The 12,460-nt window shown below is 40.8% G+C and overlaps 1 protein-coding gene across 1 annotated transcript in view; it reads right to left on the reverse strand.

Annotated features, from left to right (window-relative positions):
• Positions 1-12,460, reverse strand: part of LOC138089050 (ATP-binding cassette sub-family C member 4-like) — a 204,649-nt gene that overhangs the window by 158,176 nt on the left and 34,013 nt on the right. The window contains 3 exon segments of the mRNA XM_068984373.1: positions 222-413; positions 2,063-2,152; positions 5,850-5,951. Coding sequence (XP_068840474.1) covers positions 222-413; positions 2,063-2,152; positions 5,850-5,951 — 384 coding nt within the window.

The following is a 12,460-nucleotide window of genomic DNA, read 5'->3' on the forward strand; positions in this document are numbered from 1 at the left end:
CATCTATACAGCATATATATATATATATATATATACACACACTGTATATAACACTATATACCTGCATATTTAGCCAGAAGATCAGCTTCAAATAATCAGCAACAATCAAAGATTTTTCAAATTAAATAAATAAATAAAAACTCTCAACAAATCTTGTAGGTTAAACCAATACTATCATTATTTAAAATTCAAGTATATCCAACTTAGGAGTCATTACTCACCTCTTCCAAAGCACAAGCCTTTATTACTTTTTCATATCGTTCTTCCTCATATTTCTTCCCAAATAAAATGTTACTCCTCACAGTTCCTGAGAACACCCAGGGCTGCTGAGAAACATACACGATCCTCCCGTGCACGCTGACCTGTCCCTGGCTCGGGGCCAGCTCCCCCAGCAGAGCATGTAACAGTGACGACTGAAACAGACGGCGACACACACATGTGAACGGACTGCACTCAGGACGGAACAATGCCGCAGCACAACTGACCCCACCCTGGCACTTGATACATGATAGAACGCTTGTGTTTAGAACAGGATAAAGTATAGTTCTGGCTGCTGCTGCTGCTGCTGCTAAGTCGCTTCAGTCTTGTCCGACTCTGTGTGACCCCATAGACGGCAGCCCACCAGGCTCCCCCGTCCCTGGGATTCTCCAGGCAAGAACACCGGAGTGGGTTGCCATTTCCTTCTCCAATGCATGAAAGTGAAGTCGCTCAGTCGTGTCCAACTCTTAGCGACCCCGTGGAGTGCAGCCCACCAGGCTCCTCCGTCCGTGGGATTTTCCAGGCAAGAGTACTGGGGTGGGGTGCCATTGCCTTCTCCAGTTGCAACCAAAAAGTTGAAAATAACACTGTTGGTCAACGTAAACCCACAGTTGACAAGAAATGCTAATAAAATGCTATGACAATCTACTGTGCCCAAGAATTTCCCCCAAATGAAGCGCTCTACTCAACAAAGACTAAATAAGAATGTTTAACATTCTTAACTAGCAGAGCAGCCCAGCAGGATGTGTATTTCTTGCATCTGATGCTTATGCAGCTATTCCTACATCTGGGTATCCTTCACTTGACAAATACTTGTTCTTAAAAAGCTACATGTGAAAACTATATCCAAAGATGATTATTAAAAGAACTCTGAAGTGAGTTGTGTCCAAAGAGCAAAAGTCCATCACAGAAGAAATCATCAACCTCTCGTGTACACACTTACATTTAGATTTCTGTATTTTGTTGTACAGAACACAAGAGACTAAGGGCATGTACACATGTCCTTCAAATCTTGTACACTACCCAGATGTGGTGTGTCTGTGTCCCCACATCACAGTGCTAGGGCACTGGGCTAAAATAATCTGCCTGCATATCTGTCTCACCCCAGAACCTGGTTGTCTCTGGATGGCAGAGGTGTCGGGGTCTTGCTCACATCTGTTTCTTTAGCTCCAGCACATGGCTGCACATTCACTACATGTGCACTGAAAGGATCAAGTCAAGTCATGTGAGAAAATGCTCAAAGCTTCCTGGAAGAGCCTTCACAACCTCCAGACTTCCTGGAGGGACCACCGTCACAAAAAGAAGTCCCCACTGTCTCATTCTGTCCTGAATAGATGTCACATAAATAATTTCCTTTCACTGAGATGTCCAAACATCCGACAAGCAGTTCCCAACTGTGCAACGTGAAGCACCAAGAAGGAAACACAGTGTGCATTTACCCAGATTCATGTGGCCATGAAACCTCCTTGCAAAACGAATGTCCCATGGAACACACCTAGAGGAAAGCAATTCTAGATTTGCCCAGTTCAAACTGTGTTATACACAGCTTTAGGCTCAACTCTTAAGAATTTTTTAAATATTTATTTATTTATTTTTGTCTGTGTTGGGTCATAGTTGCAATACTTTCATTGCAGCACACAGGCTTAGTTGCTCCAAGGCATGTGGGATCTTAGTTCCCCAACCCACGTCCCCTGCATTGGAGGGCAGATTCTTAACCACTGGACCACCAAGGAAGTCCCTCAACTCTGAGAATTTAACAGGGGCTGTGGCGTTGCAGCAAGCTGACCAACGTATCATGACTTACCTTTCCTGCTCCCACAGGTCCAACCACAGCTAACAGTTCACCAGGTCTGACAGTAAATGAAAGGCCTTGTAGGGTTGGGGTTTCTGATTCCTGAAAATTAAAGTTTATAAATATCTGCCCATTTCAATAAAGTGACACACATTACTTCAGAAAGTGGAGAAAATAACAAAATAGTCATTGATATGCTAAACATTGCCCACATTTTTCTCCTTCCTATTTTAAGATAATGTGTTCTACAGGACTTTTCATCCAATCCTTTCTCTTCCAGGGTCTGAAACAACTTCAGTTGCCTTTAGAAGGCTCCTTTTACCAGCTATCCATATGGACACAGTATTAGATAGCCACAGAATTTAGCAATTGAAATGACAAGTTGAAATTTGAAATGCAAATTTTATGATGTATACTAACTTATTAAAATAATATACTTAATAGAATAGTCAGTATAGGAAGTTTTTAATCATTTATGTTTTCATTATGACCCTTGGTTTTAACTATTTCATTAATCTCCATGATATGGCAGCTTAAGTACATGATGAGCCTGGCCCTCTACTAATAAATTGAAACCTCCACTATCTCTCCATTTTCATTTGATAAAGAATGAATCTCAGTAATGCTAAGGAAACAGATCACTTTGTATGATGAAGTATTTCTTGGCAAATTAACTCTTATAAATACCCGTCAAAGCTCTAACTTCACAAGAGCTCTAATTTAACACCAACAATGACAACAAAAAAAATAGGGAATTAACAAATTAATTATGACTTTGTGGGTCAGAGTGATAAGACCTCAATTTTAATATGTGTCACATGCATTATCTGTCCTGGCTAAACAGGGGCCATAAAGTACTTCTGCTGTAAGAAAGCAAAAAACATGGAGGTACATGCAACAGCACACAATCCAATATGAGGGAGGTCATGCCAATTACAGGTCACATTCCTGAGAGACTTAAGGGTATGTGTATGTCTTTACATGTGCTTAGTGTTAATAAAATTGTCAGTAACTGATAATTTTTGTTTTTAAAGAGAGGTTACAGTTGATCAGTAAAATGCCGAAAAACTAAAAGCACAAAGTCTGGATAAACTATTGGGATAATCTTCAAAATGAAAAAATTTCTCTGGAAAGAACTGAATTATAAAACATTAACTTTTTTTTCTTTTTTTCCTTTTATTTTTTTAGAAATTTTTTGCCACGGGTGTACATGTTTCCCCCATCCTGAACCCCCCTCCAACCTCCCTCCCCATCCCATCCTTCTGGGTTGTCCCAGTACACCTGCTTTGAATGCCCTGTTTCATGCATTGAACTTTGACTGGTCATCTATTTCACATATGGTAATATATATGTTTCAATACTATTCTCTCAAATCATCCCACCCTCACCTTCTCCAACAGAGTCCAAAAATCTGTTCTTTATATCTGTATCTCTTTTGCTGTCTTGCATATAAGTTTGTCGTTACCATCTTTCTAAATTCCATGTATATGTGTTAATATACTGTATTGGTATTTTTCTTTCTGACTTACTTCACTCTGTATAAGCTCTGGTTTCATCTACCTCATTAGAACTGATTCAAATGTGTTCTTTTTAATCGCTGAGTAATATTGTGTATATGTACCACAACTTCTTTATCCCTTCATCTGTCAATGGATATCGAGGTTGCTTCCATGTCCTACCTATTGTAAACAGTGCTGCAATGAACAATGGGATACATGTATCATTTTCAATTTTGGTTTCCTCAGGGTATATGCCTCAGAGTGGGATTGTTGGGTCATATGGCCAGTACTCTTGCCTGGAAACTCCCATGGACGGAGGAGCCTGGTTGGCTGCAGTCCATGGGGTCACTAAGGGTCGGACATGACTGAGTGACTTCACTTTCACTTTTCACTTTCATTCATTGGAGAAGGAAATGGCAACCCACTCCAACGTTCTTGTCTGGAGAATTCCAGGGACAAAAGAGACTGGTGGGCTGCCATCTATGGGGTCGCACAGAGTCGGACGCAACTGGAGCGACTTAGCAGCAGCAGCAGCAGCAGCAGCATGGTGGTTTTATTCCTAACTTTTTAAGGAATCTCCATACCATCTTCCATAGTGGCTGTATCAATTTACATTCCCACCAACAGTGCAAGAGTGTTCCCTTTTCTACACATCCTCTCCAGCATTTATTGTTTGTAGACTTTTTGATGATGGCCATTCTGATCAGTGTGAGGTGATATCTCATTTTTGTTTTGATTTGCATTTCTCTAATAATGAGTGATGTTGAGCATCTTTTCATGTGTTTGTGAGCCATCTGTATGTCTTCTTTGGAGAAATGTCTGTTTAGGTCTTTTTCCCACTCTTTTATTGGGTTGTTTGTTTTTTTGGCATTGAGTTGTATGAGCTATTCATATATTTTTGAAAGTAATCCCTTGTCAGTTGCTTCATTTGCTATTATTTTCTCCCATTCTGAAGATTATCTTTAAATCTTGCTTATAGTTTCCTTTGAAGTACAAAAGCTTTTAAGTTTAATCAGGTCTCACTTGTTTACTTTTGTTTTTATTTCTATTACTCTAGGAGGTGGTCATAGAGGATTGTGCTTTGATTTATCTCATTGAGTGTTCTGCCTATGTTTTCCTCTAAGAGTTTTATAGTTTCTGGTCTTATATTTAGGTCTTTAGTCCATTTTGAGTTTATCTTTGTGTATGGTGTTAAGAAGTGTTCTAATTCCATTCTTTTACAATGTAGCTGTCAAGTTATCCCAGCACCATTTATTGAAGAGGCTGTCTTTGCCCCATTATATATTCTTGCCTCCTTTGTCAAAAATAAGGTACCCATAGTTGCATGCGTTTATCTCTGGGCTTCCTATCTTGTTCCATTGGTCTATATTTCTGTTTTTGTTCTCGTACCATATTGTCTTGATGACTGTAGCTTTGCAGTATAATCTGAAATCAGGAAAGTTGATTCCTTCAGCTCCATTCTTCTTTCTCAGGACTTCTTTGGCTATTTGGGATCTTTTGTGTTTCCATAAGAATTGTGAAATTTTTGTTCTAGCTCCATGAAAAATGCCATTAGTAACTTGATAGGGATTGCATTGAATCTTTGGTAGTATAGTCATTTTCACAATATTGATTCTTCCTACCCAGGAACATGGAATATCTCTTCATCTGTTTATGTTGTCTTGAACATAAACATACTAAAAAACATTCTAAAATACGTCTAAAACATTAACATACGAAAACAATGACAATTATTTTTCATCACTAAAAAGGAGACTTGGATATTATAGGAATACAAATCTATCAATAAGAAGCTAGATTTTTAAACATGAGAAATTTTTTTAAGTTTCTGCACTCCTTTCTTGTCTGATACTGAGAGTTCTATTTTACTACTTTCACTCAGTTATGACAACAAAATAATGAGCCACATACATTCAGCTTCCTGTCCCCACACCTCACAGTTTCCCAGGGCCAGACACTGAGCTCCCTCCCTGTTCAGGCTTCAGAATCTGGCATTGCTCTGCCATTTTGTCTCTCCAGTCCTGTAAATTCTAACATTACAAACATATATACTCTAAGTTCAAGATATGCTAATATGTTGAAAGCTCTCTTGAAAATGAAAGAGAACATGTCAAATGTCTTAAGCTGATTTTACACGTAATCTCTGTTAGTTGCAAATTTTATCTCTGATTTTGAGAATTTTTATAACATACTTTCAGTAAATGTGCAAGTCACATTTTACACCATGTGTAAATTCTCCAATAAATCTATGTCACAGTTATCTATTAGCAGTCATGATCTAGGAATGGAGGACTTATTACCTTATCCCAAAAAGCAGTAAAATCTTTCATGTGCACGATTGTCTTATCATCTGATGGCAGTTGAGTGTTGAGCTGTGATATCTCATCAAGTAACAGAAAGTTCTACGGAAAAAGGAAAAACATAGACAGTTTAGTCTTCAGGATGAAATACAAACAAAATAATTGCTTCCTTGGAATTTTCAGTAAAAATCTATACAACCTACAAATTGTTTCGCCATTTGTACTTGAAGTGTTGGCTCACATCAGAACAAACTAATATATAGAATAATATATACTATTATTACAGCACATAGTATGTACATTCATAATATAGGACATATAGTATTCATAGAGTTCTTTATATAAGGGAGTGTGTGTGTGTGTGTATATAATGTGTGTATTTGCATGTGTATATATGATATAAGTAGAGTGCCTGGCCATGAGTCTATCTGCAACATTCTCAACATTTCTCAGTGTACAAGTTTTTCCCTAAGGAGAAAATATAGCTCCAAAATCCAACACATTTAGAACCTGGACATTTATATTGCTTTAGTCTTGTGTTACCAGCAATAAACATGGGAGCTGATAGGAAATTATCCCATACATATTTACTGAATAATGACCATGTGACACTGCTAGGAACATAGAGAGGAAGGCCATTCCCAGGCCTTCTTCAATCAGGTGGCACAAGACAGGCTATAAACACAAGACCTACAGAGATGCTGAATGAAAATTCTGGCTCTACTGTGGGTCATGACCCTCACGTGAGCACTCAAGACCACTCTGCTTTTCTCATGTGTGTTAAATCTATATCACTGCTTTTCATTAACTATCACTTGTTATCATTCTAAAAAGAAAATGTTCTTATGAAAATTCTACCTCTTAAAAATACTTCACAAGCATCTTTTCACTATCACTTATCTCTTCTCTTTAGTCAGTGCCTTCTCTCCGGCTCAACAGGAATGGCTGGATCTTCCACTTCTTGCTATTTTCACAGCACTTAGCAGTCATTCAATGTGATTTAGCTGAATAATACCAAGTCCTGTGAACCACTACAAAGCTAACATAAACATATACCAGAAAACTCTCTCTTGCCCTACAAATGATAGATGTATTAATAACTCAGTGAAAGAAACTACAGTGGTAGAGAAATTGAGTAAACAACTGAGACCACCTCCATTGCCCACACCCCAAGAACTATGAATGTATGGCAGAGACGGCTGACTATCCTCAAAATCTGCTCTCATTCTTCCCTGGTAATTAACCCTGGATTTTAGCTGCACGTGGCAGTTTGGAAGGAGGGCCTCTCTCTCCAGCCTCACAAGCAGATAGGCACAGCCATGTGCCAAAATCGAGGTCAGTGGAGAGTGACAGCAACCAGGACCTTCCTCCACCCCCACGGTCTGGGCCTTGGAGGCTGCCAGCAGGGTCAAGGTCACATGCATTGGAGTAGCATAATAAGAGAGAAAGAGTCTGGGTCCCTACACCATGGAGGCTCACACTAGCCACGGGACTTGTTATGGGGAGAGTAGTATCACCACAAAAAAGATATGTCCTAACCCCAGTTAGCTCAAAATGTGACTCTATTTGGAAATAGGGTTGTTATAGGTGTAATCCATTAAGGTGAGATCACAGTGGAGTAGGGTGGGCCCTGAATCCAACATGATTAGTGCCCTTATAAGAAGAGAGATGCAGAGACAGACACACCAGCAAAAAACAGCCAGATGATGATGGAGACAGAGGCTAGAGTGATGGCAGTTACAACCCTAGGAAAAACAAGGTTTGTCTGAAACCATTTAAGTTAACAGAGCTGACAAAGGAGTCCCCCTTACAGTATTTAGAGAGATTGCGGCCCTGCTGATACCTTGATTTCAGACTTTCAGCCTCCAGGCCTGTGAAACAATATACTTCTGTGATTTTAGGTCTTGTGGTTTGTGTTACTTTGTAAAGGCAGCCCCAGGAAGAGAATATAGAGCCTTACAAGGACTCTTGCATGAGAGAAAAGCAAACTATCCTTGTAAGCAGCTTTAATATGGGCAATTCCAAGACCCAGAGGCAAACCAAATCCCTACTAACACAGGGGCAACTGATAAAAGCTTCTGGGGATGTTTGAGAAAGAAAACATTTGAATAGGAACCTACTCCCCTAAAATCATAAACATCCTTCAAGTCCTTGACATTCTCATCTATCACACGACAGAGCTACAAGTGTGATTGCAATCTTCCTCTTCAAAAGAACATTTGGCAAAAACTGATCATGAAAACCTGCTTCTGTGGGAAAGAAAAGTAGTACCCTTGCATGTCTCTCAAAGACCAGCAACCAGGAGATAAGATCCTCTCGTTTCCTCCTCCTCTTATCCAGGCTCAGTGAGAACCTAACATGGGGCACAGCTACTCCTCCCCACCACGAGCCCATGTCCAGCAGGAGGAAGGTTGGATGGATGGTGGTCTGAAGACTCCTCTGCAGGCTCTCAATCACCACAGCCTGAGTTCTCTCTCCATATCACCTCTCCCATCATCAGTCACATAGCAGATCTTGTCTATTCTGCCACAGCTCATTCATCTCCCAATTTTCCTTTTCTCTTGAAGCAACATAATTTCAGAGTCTAACTTACTATTAATCATTTCAAATACTGATACAATATTGGGTTTTTTCCCTAGTTCCTTCCCTAGATACCCCCCCAACAGCACTCCTTCCTAATCTCTTTACAATACCTCTGGGAATGTTCACCATACTTAATATCCCCCAGTGATCCATAAGCACCTAAGTCCACACTCCCCAGGTAGCCTCTGCCTGGACACCCTGAGTACTAACCCACCCACCCTTCCAGTCCATCTCAAAAGCTAGTCCTCCTGGGAACCTGTCAGGACATCGCCAGCTGGCACTGTCCTTCCTACCCCTGAATCCCATGAGGGATTCTCCTATATGTCACACAGGAGATATAGACACTATATCACTCACACACTTACAGACACTAGTTCCAACTCCAACAGAGACCAAGCCTTGTACAGAGTCAGCAAATCATGGGTAAGGGAAGGAATAGATTACAGGGCTCTTCAAATCCATCCAACCTGCATTGCTACAGGTTTACATAGACTGAGCTAACACAGCCACAAGCAAAAAGTTGTATGCATATATTGTACATCTTCTCTAGACAGAATCAAATGCCAATTTCAGCTTAATTATGTTACCAAGACAAAAACTCAATATTCAGTGTGCGCATGTGTTCAGTTCAGTTGCTCAGTCGTGTCCGACTGTTTGCAACCCCATGGACTACAGCATGCCAGGCTTCCCTGTCCATCACCAACTCCTGGAGCTTGCTCAAACTCATGTCCATTGAGTCAGTGATACCAGACACCATCAGTGTGTACATAGTAGGACAGAAATTCCCAGCACTTCTCCACAAATAATAGGTTTGAGTGAGGAATTATGTCACAATCTTCCAGGGGTTAAATGAGATTCCAACACATAACCAGCTTGTAAAGGTGTCAGAAGTGCTGGCTGGATTTTTTTCTAGGGCTCAGACTGATTTAGAAAAAAAAAAAAAAAGCTGAAAATAAATTACAGATGATGTGCAGACCCAGAACAGATCGTGTGGGAAAATACCAAACTTCAGCCAAAAAGATTGACTTCCCAGTGGCTGGTGGGGGAAAATCTAAGCCGTTTTATGAATAATAAAACTTCAGAGACACATTTTACTGGATGTGAAAGTCACTGAAGACTTATAGTGCTTTCAAGATATTTACAATCCTATTGGAGTCTTTCAAAGAAAAGAGCTTCAGTCCATTTTCCTTATTAAGATAAAATAGAGGGACTTCTGGGGCCTATAAAGTCACAGTAAATCATTCATATTCTGTACATGGGGAAAAATGACATAGAAAAGCACATGTAAACAAGAAGACACAACGCTATGAAGACCATGTGTAGGACTGCCCTGGGGATGGACCACCGCACCCCCTCCAAGGTGGGCAGGGGTAGTGGGTTTCCTTCCTGGGGCTGCCAGACATGACCTGAGCAGAAATTCTGGATGACGAACCATCTAGTCTACTGAGCCCCAGGCTTCAGGAGGCTGTGGGGCAGCAGGGCTCAACACCACACTGTGTTCCAAACTCTGCATGCCTACCACTCCTCCAGCCCATCTGTGGTCAAATCTTGCCCAGTTCTGACCACCTGGTCAGTAAACCCAGTTGACCTTTTCTTCCACTTCTGTGGCCCTTTTCACCTTCTAGTTGGGCATCATCACATCTAAGTGAGAGGCAGGGAAAGGAAGAAAATGATTATCCGATAATTGCTGCTACCTGTTAGATAACAGGACAGGAGGTTGAATCTGGCCAATGGCTGCTCAGTGAGGTGGGTCTTACAGCAAACACTGACTATTTCAAACTGCTCTCAGAATCCAAAACCACGTCTAGGCCAGTCATCTCTTCAGATTTGATTCTCTCTTAGCATTATTATAGTGAATCCAGGTGATTTTACAGCCTGAAAAAGCAAAGCAGCCTGACATCCACCTCTCCTCTCCCTGCCCCTAATACCCAACTCAAAATGTGCCCCTGAGCAGCTCTCAAATCTGGCCAAGTCTCTCTATTTCACCCTCAACCAAACCACATCATCTCGTCCCCGGATCATGTTCTGCATTAGCCTCCTGACACACTCATCTTCCTGTCTCTGCTCTGGGTCCCTAACCTACCTCACTGTCCTTTTCCCCAGGCTGCAGCCAGGCTGACTTTTGAGATGATAAAAACCTTAATGTTTCCTGTAGGATCCTGTATGGGCCCCTGCTCAGGCCTCCAGCTCTCTACTCTGCAGCCTCAGACATTTCTGGTTCCTCAACTGCACGGATCCCCCTTCTTATCCACAAAAGGCCTTTATCACATGACCATCCCCAGGGAAATGTGAAGCATCAGCCTCCCATCTCCCACACCCCCACACATGGAATTCTCCAAGTAACTTGCTTAGCCTTCCCTGCTCAAACTTCTTAACACAACCTCCAAAACTACACCAGTGACTGCCAAAGCAACTCATGGCCCCTCAGACTTTTCCCTCCAAGAACTATTGACACAGAAATGCACACCAGGTATCACTGTTTGATGTTTTATTAACCTCCCACTTGATGAAACATAAATTGCACATAGGAAGGACTTCTCTGCAGTTGCTTACCTGCCACTGTATATACTCATCTGTACCATACTCAAGGCTGCACCAGACTTGTTATTCTGTGGAATGATTGGATGAAGAAATTCAAATTTGACCCCCAAAAGTCAAACATAAATCAAGACAGCTTTTTCCTCTCAATTGATTTTAGTTTTTAAATGGTCCTGTTATCTTTTGCATTTGCTAAGGTATCTTTTAGATTTCTTTCTACAACTAGGGCAATGTTTCCCAAACATGATTTATTTTCAGGGACACACGGACACTTATTAAAGACATAGGTAAGTTGGACCCCAGCAAAGGAATAGTGAATCAGAGACTCCAAGATGTGATAATTTAGTTTTAATGAGCACACCAGGTGATCCTCATGAACTAGAGACCTACATTCTTTATAGGGTAGTAAAACTAAATGGGTTGAAGAAGTTTCTATTAATAGGATCTAAAAGAAAAAAAAATACTTCCAAGATTACTTCAACACACCATGGAGCAGTTTCCAACACAAACAATCTCACCACTCTTATTCTCAGCTATTTGCCATGCCTTCACTGCAAACTACCATCAGCAGATCTCTAAATTCCAAGACCACCTTCTGGCCATGAAGAGAAAATTTAGATGTTTTTCCAAAATCAAAGGTGTGTCCTTCATCAGGACACAAAGCAGCCTGACAAAGTCTGCACCAGGAAAATTCAAAGTTCTCCCCAGGCCATAATTTTAATGTTACTGCACACACCTACACAGGAAGAAGTCTCAGGCCTTAGACATTGAGTTCATTTTAGTAGAAAAGAAATAAAAATCCACCCAAGTATTTGAGCACAATTCTCTGAAAACCTTCTACAGGACCCCTTTCCCACTACACTCTCTGGTGCGTCACATCATCCATCAGAGAATCCCAGTTATCACTGTCTCCACTTCAACCATGCTTAATGGTTAGATATTTGCAGGATCCCAGACATGATGGAGCTGGAAGGCCCCTTCAGTTACACATTTTCTGAGCATTTGCCATTTCTGAGCACTACAAAAATGAAGAAGGCACTGTCTGCAAGAAGTCTGGAGTTCAGGGAAGGAAAGAAATCCATAAACACATGGCTTAGTGAGGACAAAGTCACATCCAGGAGCTCAAAGGAAGATATGGAGATTCAATAGGATGTGATAGTTAATTTTATTAATCAGACACTTGGCAGACCAGCCCTCAGACACTTGTTCAAACACATATTACAGTGAAAGCATTTTTAGATGAGATTGACATTTAAATCAGTAGAGTCTGAGTAAATAAGATTATCCTCCATTACGTGGGTGGGCCTCAGTCAGTTAGTCAAAGGTCTTAAGAGAAACTAGACTGACCAACTCCAAAGAGGAGGGAATTCTGTCTCAAGAGGAGCACCTTCAGACTAGAGATGAACTTTAGCATAAAGCCTCATGGTATAAATCTTCTTTTATGATGGCCATAAAGACAGACTAATTTTGTTAAACAAGTAAGAGTGTTT

The sequence above is a fragment of the Capricornis sumatraensis genome, chromosome 12, assembly GCF_032405125.1.
Source record: "Capricornis sumatraensis isolate serow.1 chromosome 12, serow.2, whole genome shotgun sequence".
Taxonomy (NCBI): Eukaryota; Metazoa; Chordata; class Mammalia; order Artiodactyla; family Bovidae; genus Capricornis; species Capricornis sumatraensis.